A 22,671-nucleotide genomic window follows, 5' to 3' on the forward strand; every position below is an offset into this window, starting at 1 on the left:
TAGGCATATTTTGAAACTATATGAAAATTATATTTGAAACCGGATTAAAAATATTTCCTTGCCCAAATATTGCCCATATCTGAGGTTAAGTTAGTTAGGACAAGCCATAAGGAACAACCGCCAATCGAGCCGATTGCTGTGTAAATTTTATCAACCACTTACCCATATAGCGAGCTAGCGGCTTTGGGAGTCACTAAATGCTGATCTTTAAATGATCCATAACTTTTTGCACACAAGTCGAATCTTCGAGTATGGTTTTTTCCAATCTAAGTTTAAAATCTGGGCGAATTTGAGCAAAGTGGAATTTTTATGTTAACAAATTAAAATTTTATTTTGCTTTCTCATATACGTTCTTATGTTTTCACAATTTGTATATTGGTGCATATAAACTATTGAAAACTAAGGATTATAAATGAATTCTAGATAGAGCTGGAATTAGGGCGTAACAGCTCTCGATGATTTCTCGGAAGTCATGGCTCTCCCTGGAAAATCGACATTTCCATCGAGTAGAGGAAGACTTCTCCTACCCGATGGATATGTTGATTTGTGTAGGCGTGTCTTTAATTCCGAGAAATCAACGAGAGAAGTCATCGTTTACAAAGGCTGTTATGGCCTAATTCCATCCCTATCTAGAATTATCAGCGAATTAGTTCTTATTTTGGTATAAAATATAAAAGATAGAAACATACTTTCAAGGACAAAGTGGAATATCTTTATGATTCTGAGTGTTTAGAACATTTCAATGACAGCAAATTAATACAAGAAAAGTTATTGGCAAAATGTTGATTTTTAGAAGTCTCCATTCAAAAACCATGCATATCTTAAAAACTGAAAAAGATAGTGAGTTAATGTCTTTAACATAAAAAAAAAAATCCTTTTCATCTCCTTCCTCCGTTGATAAATCATGAAACCGTTAAGTCCAAACGAACGAGCATACCATGACCACAAACTTCTCTGAAGACACTATGCGTCAAAAATAAACAGTTTTCGGGTAATTGATAAAACGCACGTTTTTGCCCTATTAAACCACTGTGCGCTCGCGTCGCCACGTTGGTCGTCGGATGATATGGATGTCGGCAGTGTAGCCCTCGTCATAGAAGTACCGAGAGAATGGGTAGTCAAGCTAATAATTTTCATTAGTATGCAAATTTTTCGCGCCACTCCTTTTCATCCCCCGTCTAGCAGAGGGGGAAAACGACAATGGCAGGATGAGTCCAATGAAATGAGTTGTCATAATGTGACGAGTGTCCAGTGGGGAGTACAGCTCAATGGGAATGTAAAATGGAGAAAAAAAAAATCATTCGAGAGAGTCACAGTTGTAATGAGGTCTGTTGAAATGGTATTTTCTTGATATAAGTGTAAAAGTGAATTATAACATATATCCTACCTGAGTATTCCTGGTATATCCATAGCCTAGGAACCGCTCGTCGTGTGGTGGCACCGTGTCGGGTGCCACGTAGAATGGTTCGTACAAGAACTCGAAGTTTGTCACATTGTGAGAAACTCGTGTAACTTCACTTTCCGAAACGTCTGCTTGCCATCTGTAATTAAAAAAACAAAAAACAAATAAAATTTATGAAAACAATAAAAATTTACAAAATCTATCCAGAATGGATATTCTCTTCAGTGTAAGCAAAGTGAGGAGATGAAAAGAATACTCTGTACTCGCGCATACAGTAGGGTGCTTTATTTAAAAAAAAAGTATTTTAATTCCAATAAGTCACAATCCAGCTTGACTCATAATCCCAAAATATGAGCCTGTTGGACAATGGTAGACATGGATAAAGGATTAGAGGTCGCCAAATTTGTTTGAAGTTTGCATAGAAATTTTTATAAATCACTACCCAAGTAGCAATTTTGGGCTTATGAGGGTGCTAAACTACGCTAGATTGAAAAAGAGGGTTGTGCTTAATAGGCCGGAAATAGGGTTGTTAACCCTATTTTACCGGACTGGAAAAAGGTGTGTCCAGGCAATTAGCCAGAAAAGTTGAATAGTGGTCGGCTTACATGATACAAACAGCAAATAGGGCTACCACAAAAGTTCAAATAATGGACGAAGTGGTTTTACCCCCTCTCAAAAAAAAAATAAAGATCATTTAATGATCACCATTTAGTGACTCCCAAAGTCGCTAGCTCGCTTGTCTCTTAAACGCCTGTACATGGGCAAACGGCAGGTATTATGTGTCAAAAATGAACTTCACATTTTTTATTGTTGCTTAGACAAACAAAATATCATCATAAAGTCATATTTATTTTATAATTTCATAAAACATTTTTAGAACCAAAATGAACGGAAGAGACCCTATCGTCACCTTATGTTTTACCCTCCACTAACTCCCACACCAAGGAGCTCGCACAGAGAACCCTCTGGTAATGGAAACTTACTAAAAAATGATAACAAAGAAAACGTGGAGAAAAAACTACCATTAACAACAATGTCAATTTTAAAATTCCACTATCAACTTATATTTGGTTCAACTTGTCAGAATTCTGTCAAAACTGAAAATGGGTCATTCCGCGGCAAGTGACCGAGAAAAAATACAGAAGTGTAATTGACCTCTTCCGATTTGGACCTACTTTGGAAGATATGTTTATTTTGGTCTAACTTCCATGAATCCAAAATTTTGGGCTGATCGAAGCACCCCTCGATCCAACGGAGTATTTTCTAATTTTCGTAGCTTTCAAGAAAGTACTACTTTCTGTTATCGGAACAAATAAAGTAACAATGAACATTTAGAGTGTTTTTATGATAAAATTAGACGAGAAATCTAAATATGAATTTACTATGTTTGTACAGTGCTGCCACATATTTTATAATTGAGTTTAAAAACGCAAATTTCTCAGAATGAATATATTTAGATTTCCAATTTGACAGCACCAAATATGGTCCCATCTTAAAAAAAAAGAAACACTTGTCAGCAAAAATTAATTAGCGTATTTATTGAGATACAAATGAGAACAAATATGAGAAACAATATTTTTTTTAAATTTCCTCTTACTAAGAAGAAAAGAACTCATTTTTCTCGCCTAGTTACTATTTCAAATTGTTTTTGAAGCAAGAAAACATAAAATCAAGAATATAAGTATATAAGGATATAAGTATTATTTCTTAATTTGACGCCGGTTTCTGTTCCGCAATCCAGTGCTAATCACCGACGAACATCGATTGCCATCCATTGAAGATAATCAAATATGCAGAGAGGCACCTTCTTCACCTGCGTATGAAATCACACCCATCAATACACATGTGCCATTGTGGATATAAGTATTTGATTTATAGCACCATCGTGTTTCTCAGACTGTTTTACATGCAAGATAGATTAAACATCATAAGTTCAAAGCATAGTTTCTGAGATATATAGTTTTGGAAGAAAAATATAAAACCTGACAGCAAATTGAATCACTCTCCAGAGTTGTTCTTTCAAACGATTGGTATTTTTATTTCTTAGAGATGAACTAGCCTTCGGCTAAAAATCTTTATATTAAAGATTAAAAAAAAAAATCTTATTTATACACTACGAAAAAGTCGTGTAAATTTAGGTTCCTTGAGACCGACACATGTAAGCGGCCCTTTTGACATAAGAATCAGCTAGGGGTTTGTACAGGTTGTTTAAGGTGATCGATAATCGAAAATTATCACAAATTATTAAAATAATCAGTTAGTTTGTAATTACTTTGTAATTCCAACGTAATAAAAATAATTGTTGGTTTTTTCAGTATTTCCTACTGCTTGGGAAATAATTGGAAATTTTAAAGATAAATTAACAGTAATTCGAGTAAGTCCATAAATATTTGTGCTCTGGAATTATCATTTTTTTTTTTATTATTCTGTGTAATTTTATTGATATTAGTTGTTTCAGGTTTAGTTTATTATTGAATTAGTCATAATCGAATATTTATATTAAAAATTAAAATCTGAATAAAAATAAGGGGAAACATCATGCAACCAAATCGAATCGACTTTTTCATATTAGCGCTCTTACAAAAAATGCTTCATTTCGATTACTGCAATGAGGCTTCAGTTCCTAATGAAGGAAATATAAATACGAATAAAATATTTAATCTATAGAGATTTTTACGCCCGGTTGTATTGGTGCGATATGTGAAAATCCGAGGAAAATACATAACAAATCGCTGTCAAGGTCATTTTCACCGATCTAATTTCGTACATTTTTTAGTTTAGCCAGAGTTGAATAATAAACAACTTTACGGGGCGATACACCCGCAAGTGTGCGTGCGTTGAACGTCACCAAACTCTATGACATCATGACATCAGTGCGCGTAAATGTACAAATCCAAATCAAAACAAAAGCAACAGACGAGTCTCGCTTTATTGAAGTACAGTATACACACTAAATCTTACAAATTCCGATTTTTCAATGAAACTTTTTTTAATCTCAGTTTGAAATATGAGTTTAACATGATTCCAGTTTTGTTTTTTGCCAAGCAGCTCATTTTTTTTTAATCGAGCTTGGATGTCGTCTTATTTCTCTAACAATTCCATCGTTGGAAAAAATGTTAATATTTGAATAATTGGGTAAATCCAAAGTAATTCCTAAAAATATTCAAATAATCGTAGTAATTTCGGTAAATGAGAGTATTAAAAGTAATTTCAAAGTAATAAAGTAATTTTAATTAACTGAAAAGTAATCAGAGTGATTTTCGGTAATCTTACTGACACTGAACGGAAATTACCGCAGGTAGAAACTCCTCGAGAATCAGTTGAAAGAAACGAGAAAACCAATTCAATCAAACGTTATCTTCGTCTCGTTGCTTATATTTCGGATTGAGAACACTTAATTTTACATGAAATGTTTGTTTGATTAAAGTCCAACATGCATTACGTCTCGTGTAAACAGTAATTATTTCTAAGAGAAAACTTTCATCGTCTTGATCCAGGTGTTGGAGATAATTAGAAAATATTGAGAAACGAAGCATGCATGATCGAAAGGAGTTGTGTATGTGTATGTTCTCATATAAATCATCTCGATAATGTGTGATTCGCTTTTCACTATCTTCTTATTATTTCCACCATTTTATTTTTTGGTAATTGGTAGTGTTGCCATCGGCAGCACACATTGACATCTACTTTCCAGTTTGTCGTATGAACACTACCACCATTTTTAAACCACAGTACCCTCCAAAGTGTAGTTAACAGATGGTAATAGTGCTTGTGGACGATGTTGTACAGCCAATAATATGTATCAGTTTGTCTATGATGTATACGTTTATGTAATGGTTGTGGAGACAGTAGACAGGCCCACACAAATAAAAGTTCTAATTTTGCACGGGCCAACCTCTAGAGTTGTGTCTTTAGGTGAGAAAACCATTCTTTGAAAGTTTTAGCTCATTTGGTTGTAGGATAAGCTGGCGCTTTGAGTTTGAATTTTGTATGGGGATTTTAGATGAAATACATTGAAAAATTACACTCCTACACTCTATCGATCAATAAAAAGTTTCCTTATTCTCGATTTGATTCAGCTTTTCAAAACATGTAGTTCAATTAATGAGTAACAACTTTGCTGAAGATTGCATCATGCATCCAGTTAGTTTTATTGAAATATTCGCTTTTGAATATATATCAGCATTTAATATGAAAATTTTAACCAAATCTCCAACATGAATATTAAATCAAAATCGCCAGCCCGTGTAACGTCAAAGACAACTGAAGCATTCAGAAAGTGGTTATCGCACTAAAAGCCACGAGTCTGGATGTTGGCCTGTGAAAAATATGCACTTTTATTGACGTAGGACTACATCTGTGATTTTTATATAGGGGTACACTTTGTTTAAACCGAAAATGGAACATGTAACGAAATTATGAAAGATTTTGAACGTTAATAACTCAGCTGCCCCTGAACCAATTTCAATAATTAAATCACCAATAGATCACAAATATATCCACGCATCAATAGCAATATTTTTGACTGTTGATTTTTTACATAAAACTATTAAAAAAGTGGTAAATGTTTAGCATTGTCCACAAGCATCGGAATAACTAACAAATCCACCAGCTGGAAGCAGGGGTGAAAGTGATTTTGATCGATTCTCTTCATCGACTTTCTGTTTCGTTAATTACTCGGTACATTCATTGATACGTTTGTTGTTCTGGATGATTGAATAGCATAGCAGAAATAGAGCGAAATAGGTTAGTGAAGCCATGGTCATCAAAAGAGGAAATCGATGAAGAGAATTGACTTTCACCCCTCTGCTTCTAAGATCTTTAATTCAGTCGTCGTCATAGCAATGAAAACTAGCATTCCACCACTTTTGGTTCTAGGGTTACACTTGCTGTTTGCAATTTTGCTGTTCGGTATTTTCGAAGGACCACCAAAAAACATTACATTTTACTCTTTTCTAGGGATGCCTAATAGTCCAATTATTCGATTAACGATTAATCGTAAAAAAAATTCGCGCTATTTGATTAAAAATTTATCGAATTTTGAATTATTGGAGCGCGTAACCGCTAGTAGAAAAAAAATAAATAAAAGTACTAATTTATTTGAACAGGCATATAGCACAGTGGTCTCTGACTGGCCAAAACCTCAAAAATTAAAGTTAATATTTTTTTATTTCAATATTTTTTATCATTTTTACATGTTAAGAATATCTTAAATTGAACGATTTGTGCAGTTCTGTTGATTATATATTTTTTAATTGTTTTTATAGTTTAGTGATACCACAATTTTTTGATAAAAATCGTTATGTTTCTTGTTACTGTTTTGCTCATATATAGCAAAAACTAATGTGTTTATCAACTTTGTTGCTCCAGAAAAAACGTTCCTCGAATTTATTTACGTTAAATGGATGGTAAAAAAAGAGTGTCTGCACTGTTTTTAGTGACAGTTTCTAATAAAAAATAAGCAAAAATATACTTTTTCACATTTACACTAAGCAAAACATATGACGCACACATCCGCCCACTATCATTTAGTAACCAAAAGATAGCTAGGAAAGTAAGCTTTCAGATAGGTCTTAATGTGTTTTGCGATTCCTTGCGAAAGATGTTGAAATTAGGAATAACAAGTAAAGTGTTCATTGGAAAATATCCGTTTCTATGTTATATAATCTGTGGTGTATACTGTAGCAAGCTTCACAATGCCTTTTTCAAAGCACACCAACACGTAAACACATACACACACGCACCATATATCTATCTCTTATGGTTCATGAGTTATGATTTTTTTAAACAAGCAGTTTAGGGTGGCCCCTAGACAATCGGCATTCTTTAAATATCTTTTTATACGTTCATTTCTCGTGAAATTTTTATACTAGACACTTTAAGAACTTTTTATGACGTATATTTTTGCTAAGTTGTTATCTCTTTTATTTGAAAAAGTATGACTTGTTTTGTTGGAATATATTACATTTTTTTTAATTAAATTAAATGCTTTAAACAGAAAAAAGCTCTTGTAGTTTTTTTTTTAAATTATATAAAAACGATGTTTCCAATGAAGTTTAATGTTTGAAAATCGGTTTACTCCATTTTGAGATATTGACAATTGAAAAGAGGATTTTTTTTCGAAGACAATAGCCTTTAATTTTCTTATCAAAAAAGCTAGTAACCTAGTTGCCTGAGCAAAAATATGCGTCATCAAAAGTTCTAAATGTAATCAGAACAATGTTTTTACGTGAAATCAACGCATGAAAAGATGTTCAAAGAAAACCGATTTTAGTGGCCACCCTAACCTGCTTGTTTAAAAAAAATCATTACTCATGAACAGGGCTGAAAAAATCACTAAAATTCAAAGTTCACTATGGATGAAAAATTCATTTCATAGTGAATGCTGGTGATTTTTTCATGATTTTTTCAACCCTGCTCATGAACTGATGAACTCTTCAACAAAGTTGCTTTGAATTGATTTTCTACAACAGTGTTCTAGCTTTGGTCTATCTCAAATAATAAAAAGTTTGTATTTTTAATTCACCAATTGTATGGACCACCCTAATTTTACGATCATAAAAAGACTGAACAAAAAATTGGTGTTGGTTCTACTATGCTGCTTTTTGTGACGTCTTGATTGTCAATTTTTCTTCGTACAGCTAAAAAACATCTATTTCAACTGTTTTTTTGCCTATTATCAACAATTTTGAGGTTTTGGCCAACTTTTGTTCTAAGGTGAACCATTGTGCATAGAGAAGAACCATGACGTGAAACAGGATCATAAATTCGACGAAGATTGGCTAAGATTTACCAATTTTTTGAGAGAAGGAGTTTAACTAAAAAGGGGGGGAGCTTTAGCTGGGTGGACAATGATATTCTGCGGTCTTCCAACCTGCACAATCAGTTCAACCCCTGTCTAGCAGCAGAGGGGCCGAGATTCTTGCGAGTGTCCAATCATTGAAACGAAGAATATGGGATAGTCTGGTCCGATTTGCTGATCCAGCTGCTTACTGGTCATCATCATCATTCAAAGGCTTTAAGCCTGTACTACCATCGGCCCTTTTCAGAACCACCAAGATTTTCCAAAAGAGTTAAATTTCTGAACATGTTCCAACTAGAAATTCATATCAAAAGGTTCTTTTCCGAACAATCATAGTCATACAAAAGAGCATAAACAGAGAGAACCCCGCTCAAATTCCTATTCTTACACAAAACACAAGCTCCTGCTGCAGTTAACAAACAACATTTATTATATAAGACCACGTAGTCCTAAGTCACCATTGCGTACAACGCCTTGTAGTTATTTTTTTCTGATTTTTTTAAAACAAGTTGCACTAAATATGGAACTATGCACTGGGTACTAATGAAAATCAAACCACTGAATTGTTGTTCCACCTTGTTTGGACATCTATCCAACATGTCTAATCCAGGAACACAAAAATCACGATTCTCTCCTTCGCTGGCTCCTATACATTCCAAGTGATCCCTTTCCTAAATCAAAGTGTTATTACTTTATGAACTACTAAATTATCGCTTTGAACAACCTTCCCCTCTGACCCCAGCCACATACTCTCACCGAAGCATAAAGAACGTCAAACTTCGGATCGGGTTGACTGTCTATTTTTAAGGACCGAGCATAGATGAGCGAAAACGAGACTGCGGTCGTAAAATAACGAAAAAGAAAGAAGAGCCTTTAAATGATGACTCGATCTGCACACAAACACAGTCAATGGCGTTCCTCAGCTCCATCCTCCCAAATGAGCGACCCTGTGGACCAACCAAACGACCACCAGCAGTAGCAACAACAGTGGTAACGCAGACGAGAAACCAAACAATGAGGCCCGCCATAAAATTGTAGACTTTATGGGAGAATGCTTTTTCCTGTCGCAGTTTTTCAGGCGAGATTTTAGTGGTGCATTGTTTTTCGCTTTACTACCCGAAGGGAGCTGCTGTTGGACCCTTTCTGGTTGGCACGGGCTCTGATGGCGGCAGTAGCATCGAGCGGTAAGGATGTCTTGTTCGTCGCTTCCTTTCCATGCAGCCAAGTGTGATTCAAGATGGGTCATTTTCCTCACACTCCCTTGGACACATTCTTCGTTTTGTGAGTTTTAAATGAAGATTTTCGATTTGGCAGTGTTTTCTTTTACGGTTTTGATTTTATGGACGATGATTTTTTTTAAGACTTATTTGAATATTCCTAATGGATACATTTAATCTTCGAAGTGCCCTAGGGCAAAGTCAAATCTGGTTTGTATTTTAGTTTTGGGGTTTTATAGCTTGTCAAAAATCGGCTTTACCTGTCAAATGTCGTGGAAGAGATAGCAACGTTTTCCAAATACTGATCCTGTGGTTTATTATGAAAGCATGGAGTACATTAACGTGGGAGCAAATCTAATTTTTGTATATCGGGGAAATGGATCTAATGTCGGTCTAAATGCCCCTATTTTGGGCCCATACATAAATTCAGCAATTGACTAAATTTTCAATAGCTATCAAAAATATCCTTTAGTACCGTCCCAATGACGTGTTCAACTAGATAAAATTGATAAATGCCAGATTTTTAGCGATGGGCCCAATCTTAGATCCATAGGCAAAAATTAGAGCCATTTCCCCTATCACATTTTATTACGGTCAACAACTTTCAATCAAATTTTTAATTTTATGGAAAATTTAGAATATAGGTACTGAGAAGCAAAACACACATGATCGGAAGGACACATTCGTGTGCTTGTAAAAAAAATCCATTCCTATATTCGTGAACGGCAACCGTGGACTTTAAATCACGGTCCGCCTTTAGTATGAAATATACACCATCGACTGATACTGAGAAGCTAGAGCGGTACATGCGGTAGTGGAATCATATTTGAATACTACTTGATCATTAGCCAAACATTCGTGCGATATAACGATACCCGTAGTATGATTGGTAATGCATCCGTGTACTCAGTGGAATTTATGGATTCTTTTTTTTATTTATTCAGGAGATTTTTAGCCGTAGGCTAGTTCATCTCCGTAAAGGGTGGGAAGCCTTGGAAAGAGGTCCCCCAGCCACATTGCTTGAGTATCATGCTACTTCAACCTTTTAGAATCTACTTAGCTAAACATATTGACAGTCAGTACAATAACACAGTAAACAGCTTACGAAAAAGGCAGATCTTACAAAAAAAGAAGAACAAAATATAAAATGAACATAAATAAAACCAATAACAAAACATAAGTCCACTGTAGGAGGTCCTTGGGGGCCCCGTCCTGAGAGTATGTCCGGACGACCGAAAGAATCGATGGTGCTAAATCCTGCAGTATAGCTTCGCCGCCTTCAAAAAGCGCAGTACAGCTGCTTGAGTTGAGGACACGTCTGCTAGCGTGTCCCGTACGCTGGCAGGCAGACCGTGGAGGCAACGAAGGTGCTCGAATTGTGGACATACGCATCACACGTGCTCCACCGTCGAAGGAATATGGCAGAATTCACAGGTCTTCCTGAAAAAAAACATCCTCTGATCTCGCAGGTTTGCAAGGTCCCTCCACTTTCCGATGTCACCTTTAATTTTTCTGATATGCGGAAGTCTGGCACTGGACCATTCCGTTGCCCACGCTGTCCGCACTATGCAACTGATCTATCTCTTCAAGTATTGCAACGGTATCTTGTGCGAGTACCGAGGACCCGATGGGCCTGACCTGGCTAGGTTGTCTACCTCGATGTTCCCTGGGATCCCGCAGTGTCCGGGAATCCATGCGTATGTAGTGTTTGGTGGCGCAACCTTCAAGATGCCCTGGATCCATGGGTGGACTGGGACCTCCAACGAAAGGGCCTGAATAACACTGTGGGAGTCCGACAGGATCAGGATTGGGCGATCCGCAGGAACCGTGACAGCATGAAGTATAGCCGCTGCTTCTGCCGAGAACACCGAACATTATTTTGGCAGACTTCTACTCGTTGGGGAAATGTCACCAGCGATTCCCATTCCGACTCCAGCTCTAGATCTTGACTCGTCCGTGTAACGATACATGTAGTTTGGGTACAATCCGGTCAGCTCTGCTACCTGTCTCCTAAGGGCAACGGAATAGTCCCTGGCTCTGAACTTCTCCTTTATCCGGCTCTCGATGTTTGGTGCGGGAGATTGCCAACTCTTATCTCCGTACCAGTGAATCTTGGCCACTGGGGGGAGCTCTGCGTTGGCGATTGTACGGAGAACTCTGTCCCCCTCGCTGAGGAGGCAGATTCTGTCGTTTCCGGCAGTATTTGCTGAAAATGCAGTGGCTTTGTTGGCAATGGCTGCGTAGATGCGGTATCGGAAAGGGAGAGTGCCGGCTTCGAAACATCTGGCATCGGCTGGCATCGAGGGTAGGAGACCGCAGATGATGCGAGTGTAGCTATTGTAAACCGGAGCGAGTATTTGTATTGCCTATCCGGTAGGGATGCAGGTCAGCTCCAGTCCATACATCAGCCGGCTGTCTATGATGGCCCGGGCAACACGGAAACGTACTTCTCTGTTGTTGGCCCGGTGGGGGCGGGAGATTGTGCGGATGAGGTTGATCCTGCTGCGACAGCTGGCCTTGACCCCTTGAAGGTGCTGGTCAAAACTCAGCGAACGGTCAATGACAACCCCCAGCAGTTTCACAGTTTTCTTCAATGGGATAGCTTGATTACCGATCTTTATGGAAGGTCCGCAGACTCGATGTCGGTACTGGCAAACGTGGCACCTAGCGCTCTTTCCAGCAGACAGCTGAAAACCTTTCGAAGCGGCCCATCTGGCAACGGCGGAAACCCCTGCTTGGGCTCTAATCCTGGTTCGTCCCGGAGTTTGACCTGTAGCAAAGATTAGCACGTCGTCTGCGTACACGAAAATGTAGATGTTCGCTGGTAACCGCTCGAAGACACTGGTCATGGCTACCAGGAACAAAGTGACAGCGATCACTGAACCTTGGGGAACGCCGGTTTCCTCGCAGAAAGTGCGGGATTTGGTATTACCTACCGAGACTCGGAAGGATCTGCCAGTCAGAAAATTTTGGACGAAATGGATGATATGGCCGCTAAGACCCAACTGACGAGTTACTTCAGTACCGCGGGCATCCATGTACGGTTGACGGCTTTCGCAATGTCCAGGGAAACCAACTCCGTGTGGAGACCATTATCCTTGGCATCCTTGAGGAGCTCTCCTAGCGTCGCAAAATACGTGGATGTACCGTGGCCTTGCCGGAATGCGCGTTGGCGATGGTCTAGAAAGCAGCCAGACTCGAGAAATTGCTTCAGTCGTCTGTTGACCATCCGCTTGAACAACTTTGCCAATTTATGTCTTTAGAATTTATGGGTTTTTATTCCACCGGTTGCCAATGATTTTTTTTTTTCAATTTTCTCATACACATGTGTCCTTCCGATCACAGGCGCTTGGCTTCTCAGTATCTTCTAACTTTTCCACAAAAGAAAATATCACAATAAATTTAATTACAGACATTCTAAATAATTACTTCTGACAATAATTCGTATGAGGTACTTATCTTTGTATTTTGCAGGTTTTCTTATAGTGCATTTGGCTACTGTATGAAAATCATTGAAAGTCTTTAAATTTTAAACATTAATGAAGATGACATTGATCAGCTCGTCACATTGGTTGCCAATGAATTACAAGAGTGCAGGCTGCAGTAGATACGGTAGGAAATAGCTATGTGGTTGATAATTTAGATAGTCAGGGCACCGAAGAATACTGAAATAAGATGCACACAAGTAACCAACATTGTTCAGTGATAAGTATGCTGCTAGGGAAACCTGTGCAAGTAAGAGCTTGTATGCAATTTGAATTTATTTAAGTTGTATAAAAGTTTTATAACAGCATCAACCAATACCTACATTTTTTAACAAGATATGCCACAATATTAAAGTCATGACTAAATAATGTAAAACATAAAAATATTTGAAATACGTTCTACTCTTATTGAAAGCTACACACTTAGAATTTATTATTTTTACACGAGACGTAATTCAGCTTTGACGTAAATCATGGAACGTAAACAAACATGGCATGTAAAATTAAGTGTCCTGAAATTGAAACATATGCAACTCGACGAAAAGTGCGTTTGATTGAATTGATTTTCTCGTCCTTTTCAACTGATTCTTATGTCAACAGGGCCGCTTGCATGTGTCGGTATCAGGGCACTGAAATTTACATGTCTTTTTCGTAGTGTGTACATTAAAATCCACAATATCCATACACTCAAATCCAATTTCTCTTACATCAAAGTAAGATTGTCTTTATTACATCCTCTGCATATGTTTCATACAACAAATGTAATGACAGTTCATGCAATGGACTGCTGTAAAGGCAAGTTTTTCCAGAATGCATATGCACCGTTTGAAAAATTCATTTAAATTTCTGCGAGATATCGCGCACATAAAATTAACGCTAGATTTGGCATAAATTTACGCAATATTTCGTGTAAATGTAAGCGCAATACCGCATAAATTAGCAATATTGCATACAAGCTTGCAAACGATTTCGCTGTTTATGCTATGTATAGCTCAAAATTAAATGAAGGGGGATTTTACGCGATAGTTGAAATTCTGAATTTTTTTTTTGTGTGGTTGTAAATAATTTCATAAGATGATTTTCTAGACATTATTTATTTGGGGAAACCCACTTTGATTTCAACATAAGAAATCATAAAGATTACTAAAATATTTTAAAAATCATCTGGCGACCACATTACATAATTTGTTCATGTCAGTTGCGCGCTGGCTGAAAGTCTCTTTCATCAAAAAAGACAAGACATGTCGCAAAACATTGCAAATTCTGCAAACTTTTCATGCGTATCTGTAAGAGAATCTTACATTTCCCGGTTGGGTATAACCACGGACATACAGACGTAGCTTTTTAAATAAAGTTTCCATAAAAATATCGTTTCGGTGCTCACTAAAGACATCTCGCGAGCTATGTACGGAAAAAGCTTGCTTGCCAAGTCTCAAACAATGTTACATACAAGTTAGATAGAATGTATTGAAACGTTAAAGTGATCCAATGCCAGCGCTGTAGTGAGAGATTCGCAAAACTAATCATAAATAAATTGAACGGTGAATCAAATATTACATATTCTCATACATTTTTGAAAAAGACGCAACAGTAATACCAACCGGTGGAAACTAACGATTTTAAATTGGCTCACTACTTGACTAGCCTATTGGTCCCAAGCAAACGATTAACGTACCCCATTCTAGTCAAAATTCTACTACTACACTATGTTTGCTTTGATTCGCTATGAAAGTTTGACAGATAAAATGAGGGGTTATTGGTTTTTCCTATGTTTCGAGGGGTGAATCGATTAGCTTGGGACCGAAGTACCAGAGCTGAGCCAAAAAGTTGAGTACGTTTCTTCGGGACCTTCTAGCCTTAGAGTTATCTCTATGGTTGAGGGTATTACCATAGAGAAAGTTGAATAAAACCGTTCGGGGCATTATTATTTAAACGTGTAATCTTTCTTATATTACCTTATTTTCAGCTATGATATAATATAAGCATAAGGGGAACTCCTGTCAAGATCTCTGAAAAAAGGGAATTTTTCGTTGATTTTTTTTAGAAGCTTAAGCAATAGGGGTAAGAGGGGCATAGTGAACAGGTGGGGCATAGTGAGCATCCCGTGCACTAGCTTGGACTTCCGGCCGTTCGGAACAAATTTATTGGTGGTAGGAACAATATCATAATGATATTGAACCTACTACCAGTTGATTTGTTTTATGCAGCTTCCCCTATATCAGCTTTATCTTCGAAAATTTGCAACTCAACATAATATTTTTTCCGCTATTGGCAGGCCTGCATCCAAACAAATGCAGGCGATGCTTGCGGGACAGCGTTGTCAGCACTGAAACATCGGAGAACAGAAATAGCAGAAATAATTAATTATATTCAATTTTTATACGTCAATGTATAGCTTTTAATCTCTATTTTGCTATAAAAATATTACATTGCAATAAAATTGCATACATTTTAAGAAAACTCGTCCTCCATTAATAGGACCACTATTCCAGTAGTGGTGGTAGTTGCTAACTTTGGTTCCTATGATAGTGGAATGCATTGGTTTCTTATGGACTCCACTATTATAGGAACACTACCGCAACTATAGGTGCAAAGGAGTGAAAATCTTAAGGAAAATTAATTATTTTCCGTTACTTGAGGGCATATTTTAAGTTTGAAATATGCAAATACGCTTTATTTTAGGAGAGCTACCAATGAAAAATAATCTTATTCGGGTCCTCCTCACTATTCCGCCACAACATCCATACCACAACTATAGGAACACCACTATTACTGGAACACCTACCCTATCTAAAATCTAAAATTGTTTTTTTTTTTCAAAATTCGCAAAATTTCCAAAATGGGGGCGTTCGAAAAAAATGTTTGATTTTTCGTTGAAAAAATTGCTACACAAATGCACGTTGCAAAAATTGAATATCCGGAAATCCTATGTCAGATTTTGGATAGTCCAATTTTACATCGCGGACAGAAGAATCAGCTAACTTGATCGAATAGTCTCCAAGATACCCGTCTCGCAACTAAAAAAAATGTGGTTTTGAGAAAAACGCGTTTAAAGATTTGTGTTATATTTAAGTGCGTTTAACACATGACTAACAGTGATTGTCATTTTTGACACAATATAAGCGGCGTCGGTTGCCTCTCACCCCAAAAGGCCTGGGTTCAATCTCAGTCGGCGCCGCCGGGATTTTCTGAGGCACAAAATCTCTGATCACGGTCACGGTCTATGAGTTGATGGGTCGATAGCGAGGGTTCAGGTGTAGGAGTTGCCTTCCTGGTGTCGGTAGCATTGGTACTCTGTACGGAAAACAAATTAAAGAAAAAAAAAACAATATTATAGAAGGGACAAGAATTTCAGTTTTTTGAAACCCACCAACAGGTGTCCCCCCTTAAAGGCGAACCAACCAAATAAAAGAAAATACAGATTGTATCAGCCATCAAACTTTATATACCAGTTTGGCAACTGACAGGAAGCAAACTATTAAAACGCTCATAACCGTTAACCCAAATTTGGGTAATCTATTTGCACATATTAAAGTTCACCAGAACGTTCTCGAGAAGGTATACAAGCCAAACGTAAACAATGCATTCAACGTGAATTGTTCACGAATTACAACACGCCCACAAAAACTAACTATATCATCTGATAGCGCAAACTTTCTGTCAGATTTGTTTTTTTCTGTTATTTGTTTTCCGTCGATCTTGTTTTTCGTACTGAGTATCAATGCTACCGACGCCAGGAAAGCAGCTCCCACACCTGGACCCTACCTATCGACCTATCTTACTCATGAACCCTGGACCAACGGCTTTACTTGCCATCTGAAGTATTTTATGTCTCAGAAAATCCCGGCGGTGCTGACTGGGATTGAACCCAGACCCTTTGGGGTGAGAGGCAATCACGCTTACCACTACACGGCCGGTGCAGTTATTTTTTCTCAGATGCTCATATTGATTTGCCATAATATATCTATATTCTCGATACATCACCGTTGAACTCATTTGGCAAATATGCCTTTTTTACATGTTGCTCTTTTTTCTTTTTTTTTTAACTCTATATTTGTTCCAAATTCAAAATTAATTACATTTCATTTTAACCTAGGTGCTCCCCTAGTAGCACGCTTGTCACAAATCAATTATAGAAACTTATATACGACTTATTTCAGTCATAAACAAGTTGCTGTAACTTATTTGATGAAAGTGTGCTACTCGGACCAGTTACTACAGTATCTTACCAGCCTTAATTGTTATGATATATATCTAAGTGTTTTTACATTGTTCCTACCTTGGCAATTCAGTATTTTCAACAGGTTTTTTAAACCTGCATGTCAGTATAACAATTGAAATCCTTAAACTAAGAACTAAAACTATATCTTATCTAAGTATAAAGGGAATTAATAGTTGGAATTGAGGATTGCAACGATTTTTGCCTGAAATTATTAATTATTTTGTTGGACATTTGTTCTAAAGTCTCAACATTCGAAATTCTATGCACCTCGGTAGTACTGTACCAGGGAAGCAACTTCAAAATCATCTTCAGAATTTCGTGCTGAATCCTTTGAAGTGCTTTTTTCCTGGTAGTACAACAACTAGACCTTATTGGCACATCATAAAGCATGGCTTACATGTTGCTCTAATTACTAGTTTCCTCCATCATACGTCAAAACCGTCATACACACTCATTCATTTTTACTCAAAACGGGAAAGATAAACTTCATCCTCTTTCTAGAAGAAAAATAAATGTTTGGACCTTGAAAAAGCTCTTAGACTGGTCTGGTCACCGATTTTTTAAGAGATTTTAGATAAATTCTTGGAATAACACTAGAGTATTTTAGAGAAAATTTCAAGAGTGTTTTGGAAAGAACTCTAAGAGAATTTTGACTAGAAATCCAAGTCACATGTAGGAAGAGTTCCAAGGGAATTATTAGAAGAGCTTCAGGTGAATTAAGGTGAGCTTAGGATTGAATTATTTGGTTGTTCTGAGGAAAATTACATGCCTTTTGTGAAAAGAATGCCTGGTCTATTTTGAGTAAACATTCCAAATAATTACTGATAATAATTTCAGGTATTGAAGGTTGAGGGTCCTCAGGGTATTCAGAGAATACTTCTAAAATAATTCAAGGACAAATTCTAAGGCAATTCAAAAAACAATTTCCATCAAGTGAATTCTGAAGAGAGTTCTAAGGGAATTCTGCGAAGTACTATTCAGAAGGCATTTCGACAAGTATGTAGATAATTCTGAGCAGATTTTTGGAGTGGTTATATTTTGTCGGAGCTTCTTTTGTTTGTGATTTCGGAGAATTTTGTTCACGAACTCCTTTTCGTACCCATTCGCTTCAGCCGCTTTGTAGAAACGGTTTCTTTCATCTGCAAACTCGTCATCCTCCATGGAACGTTGTAAAGACGGTGTGCCATGGAGTGAAAAGCGGCTTGCTTTTGAGCACCAAAGGGGTTGGAATCGGAGTGTAGCGATCGATGGACGTCGGATTGCGATAAATACCGAATTTCAGGATGTCGTCCTCCTAATGATAACCATTAGACCCAGAAAGGGCAATTTCCGATCCACTTCTCTTTTTTTACAGTGAATTTTATTGAACTGTGCCGGGAGTTATGCAGGTTGAGAGTTTGTTCTAGGTTGCATTACTACACTGGTGCAAAAACATCGTCTGCATAGCGCCTCCACAGACGTTGGAAAAACGCCAGGAGAGGCGAAAGTTTGCTGTCCATACTTAAACCAAACGTTTGCTTATAAAATTTTCCCCTAAAAGTGAAAAATTCTGTTTCATGCATAGTAGTAGTAAAATTATGTTTATTTCTGTTGATTATGGTAGTACATTTATTAATCATTTCAATTGATTAGCCTACCTGGCTCTTCATCTTTGTTTAATTTGATATGCTAATTTAATATTTTAGTTTTTCAACTAGTTTACAGAATACCCCTTTGGGGATGTGTTTTATTTGAATTGAAAAAAGTGATAACCTACCTAACTACGAGTATAACTTAACCTATCGTGCTAGATCACGTATGATCTGATGATTTGATCTCAGACAGGTGTCTCTGAACCTTTCCAGGATGAATACTCTCCGTTCTTCTAATGTCTGAATTCCAGCCAGGAGGTGGATCTCAGAATTTCTAGTCCGCAGGGGACTGTTTAGGACCATCCTAAGAATCTTGTTCTGGATCCTTTGGAGTTTAAGGTGATGGCATTTTGCGCAACTCTCCCGTAGTCGATTACAGGAAGGATGATTTGTTTGTAGACAGCAAGCTTATTTTTCAGGGACAGGGTTGACTTCCTGTAGATAAGTGGATACAACGATCTTATCAAGATGTTGCACTTGGTTTTCGTTTTGTCAACGTACTCCCTGAAAAGAAGCTTGCTGTCTAGTGTTAGCCCAGGGTACATGACCTCTTTGGACCATTCCACCACTGTGCCGTTCAGGCAGATCTTATTATTCACCGACGGAACAAGTATGGGAGATTTAGAGTGTGGAGAGATGATGACCTGGGTCTTTGCCGCGTTGATACGGATCTTCCAGCTGTTGAAGTATTCAGACAGGACGTCCAGGCCTCTCTGAAGTTTGGTAGTCAGAGCTCCGATGACCCTACCCTTGAAGACGATGGATGTGTCATCTGCGAACAGAGACAACGATCCACCATCAGGGAGAGCTGGCATATCGGAGGTGAACAGGTTGAATAGGATGGGGCCAAGGATGCTTCCTTGTGGAACCCCGGCACCGATTTTGAAAGCATCCGATGTGATGCCATTCAAAGAGACTCGGAACGTCCTGTCTGATAGATAGTTGTTTATAATCTTCACTAGGAAGATTGGAAGACCGTACTGTTGCAACTTGAACACCAGGCCATCATGCCAGACATTGTCGAACGCTTTTTCAACGTCCAACAACGCCATGGCAGATGTTTTCGAAACAGACTTGTTCCGTCTGAGAATGTTTGTTACTCGAGTCAGCTGGTGGACGGTCGAACGACCTTTCTAAAAACCAAACTGTTCCTCGAGTAACAAGTTGTTTTCATCGGCAGATGCTAGGAACCGGTGGTAGATTGCTCTTTCGAACAGTTTTGATAACCCTGGGAGAAGGCTGATTGGTCGATAACTTGAAGGAGAGGACGGATCCTTCCCAGGTTTCCGGATGGGTATGACTTTAGCTGGCTTTCAACACGAGGGGAAGTAGCCAAGTCTGAGGCACTGATTAAAAATCAGTGCCAGATGGTTGTATAATCTGGAACTCAAGTGTTTGAGTTCCAGATTCAGGATGTTGTCGAAACCTGGGGCCTTCATGTTTTTAGATGATTTGTTATAGGCCAACAGTTCGTCAGCCGTAATCTCGGATTCCTCTGGAAAAATGTTAGGAATCTGCTGAAGATTGGTTGCATTTTCAGCAACCTCAGATTCATGAGGGCTGACGATGTTTTGTCGATTCATGCATACCTCAGCCACAAGCAGATAAGCCTCAATGTGATTGTGTGGCGCTCGACTACGTTCCAGATGTCGACGCAGATTTCTTAAAGTGTCGGTGATTGGTACGCTGGGAAATAGTGCTGCAACATCAAACTGTACCAAGATCTCACCTCCCAAGTAACAAGTTTGGTTTTATGAGGGTTCTGTAGACCATGATTTAGACTTGTAAAATGTTATAAAACCGCGATAAACCCTGCAATGTTACTTGGGCTCGTCTCAACTTGAACCCTTCCAGCTGCTCAACCAGATCTACCGAATTTGTAATGCTTTTTCCTTGCGTTACGGGGTAGTTCTTCATTTCATCCACTAGCCAAGCTGCCATTTCTCGGTCGGTGTGCAAATATTTAACGAAATGGGTATCATTTCATCCGGATTTTATTTTGATCTTCGGTAGACAGTATGGCGATGCCACCATCGGATTGGGGACGTTGCACTTTCTGAAAAAACTTATCTTCTCCCATCAAATGCGCCACATTATGCCGTGCAAAATTTACTTCCTCGATCATTGCATTGAGAGGATCTTTTGACTTGCCATTCTTGAGTTTGTATTCTTCGTACGGGCCGGAGCTAATCATGTCCCAGACACGTGTCCATGATCACCACGGCGTTTCCCTTATCCGGGCGAGATTAGATCTCATCACGGGTTTTCAATAGCCGAATCGTACACCAAGTATCGAAATGGAGGCGCTCTGTTTGGATTTGTTTGCTGACCGTCGCAAAATACATTGCTTGACATTGTGACGGGTTGCCAATTTGTACGCATGTTGGTCATATTAAAAGGCACTTTCAATATTGTTCACAATGTCATCAAGGGGAGCACACTGGGGGGCAACAGCTCTACCTGAGTGAATTGCGTAGATGAGAGATTTACTACAAAATTATCGATCGTTTGTGGTGAACATTTCTTTTTTCCAGCTGCGCTGGTGGTGTGGTGGTAAGCGTGATTTACTCTCACCCCAAAAGGCCTGGGTTCAATCCCAGTCGGTGCCGCCAGGATTTTCTATGGCATAATATCTCTGGCCTTTCTTCGCAAGGAAAATAGATCCGTTGGTCCCCAGTCCATGAGTTGATGGGTCGATAGGTAGGGTCCAGGTTTGGGAGCTGCCTTCCTGACGTCGGTAGCAGTACGGAAAACAAGATCGACGGAAAACAAACCAAGGAAAAACATAGCGTAATTCCCAAGTGACCATAGGCACGTTATTTCGCCTTTTTGGCTATATACAGCTGAACAACGGCTATAGCAGTGTTTGTAAGTTCTGATGAGACCCGTTAGGCCAAAAAGGCGTAATACCGTGCCTATGGTTACTTCGGTTTTCGGAGGTGTCGCTGTTTCGTTTTGTACACAAGTTTTTCAAAATTGCTGTTTAAACTACAAAGGGATATTTGCCAGCACTCTTTCTTCTCTTCTACACATTTAAGCACAATACACTCGGCTAAACTATGATATTCGCATTCTTTTAGCAACTGCATATGAAATGGGTACAACTGCTCTTCCATTACCGATAATTGCTAATGCTTACACCTTAATTCTTCAACGAGCCAGATCTTCTTAGCACTATTGGTTGCTCTTTCACTTGTTTCACTATTGGTGGATGATTTTATGTTGATAAAATTTGGCATAAGGCCTTTCTTTTTACAGCTGGTGTGGAATTGGATATGTAGCTCTAACATTCTCTTCTTTGTAATCAACCGGCCATAAACGCGAAAGCACTTTGAGATTATAGTCAGCATTTCTATTATTTTCCGTTCGCTACTCCGTTTGATGTATCCTGTTTGAAATGTATATGCTCCCTTAAATCGCTATTGAATATGTTTGAAATCAGTCAACTGATTCAGGAGATATGACCGGATCATGTCCCCGGGGTGTATAAGCCATGCTACTAAAACCGACCTTAAACGAATAAAATCCGTCATACGACACCTCAAATCACATGAGAAATCAAAAGTAAGAACATTGGAAGCCTTGGAATAAACTTGTTCCAGGTTCGCCAGGGGAAGTAGGGTTACTTTCACTCACTTTGCTATAAAATCGTATGTCTGGATTCTGATATCATTAGATCAGGCCTGCCCAACCTTTCAAAATTTGCTTTTTTAAATGGCTGTATTTATTTTCGATGAACATGCTGCATTTTGTGTCTTTCTCATTCATGCTGTGCTGAAATTCATAATGTTGAATAAAATAGAGCTAGAATGATGCCATTACTGAGTTCCACAGACAACGTCCGGCCCGCGAAGAGGATGTGAAGTTTTCGTTTGACACATAGACACTGTCAATTTTACTCGGAGTAAGCGC

At 38.2% G+C, this 22,671-nt stretch overlaps 1 protein-coding gene across 1 annotated transcript in view; it reads right to left on the reverse strand.

The window, feature by feature from the left end:
- LOC135708004 (beta-1,4-glucuronyltransferase 1) overlaps positions 1-22,671 on the reverse strand; it is a 106,179-nt gene that overhangs the window by 46,242 nt on the left and 37,266 nt on the right. The window contains exon 3 of the mRNA XM_065229940.1: positions 1,388-1,541. Coding sequence (XP_065086012.1) covers positions 1,388-1,541 — 154 coding nt within the window. The remainder of the gene's footprint in view (positions 1-1,387; positions 1,542-22,671) is intronic.

This window comes from Ochlerotatus camptorhynchus, unplaced genomic scaffold (assembly GCF_037179485.1).
Source record: "Ochlerotatus camptorhynchus isolate MF236.1 unplaced genomic scaffold, CSIRO-AGI_Acam_v1.1 ptg000324l, whole genome shotgun sequence".
Lineage (NCBI taxonomy): Eukaryota > Metazoa > Arthropoda > Insecta > Diptera > Culicidae > Ochlerotatus > Ochlerotatus camptorhynchus.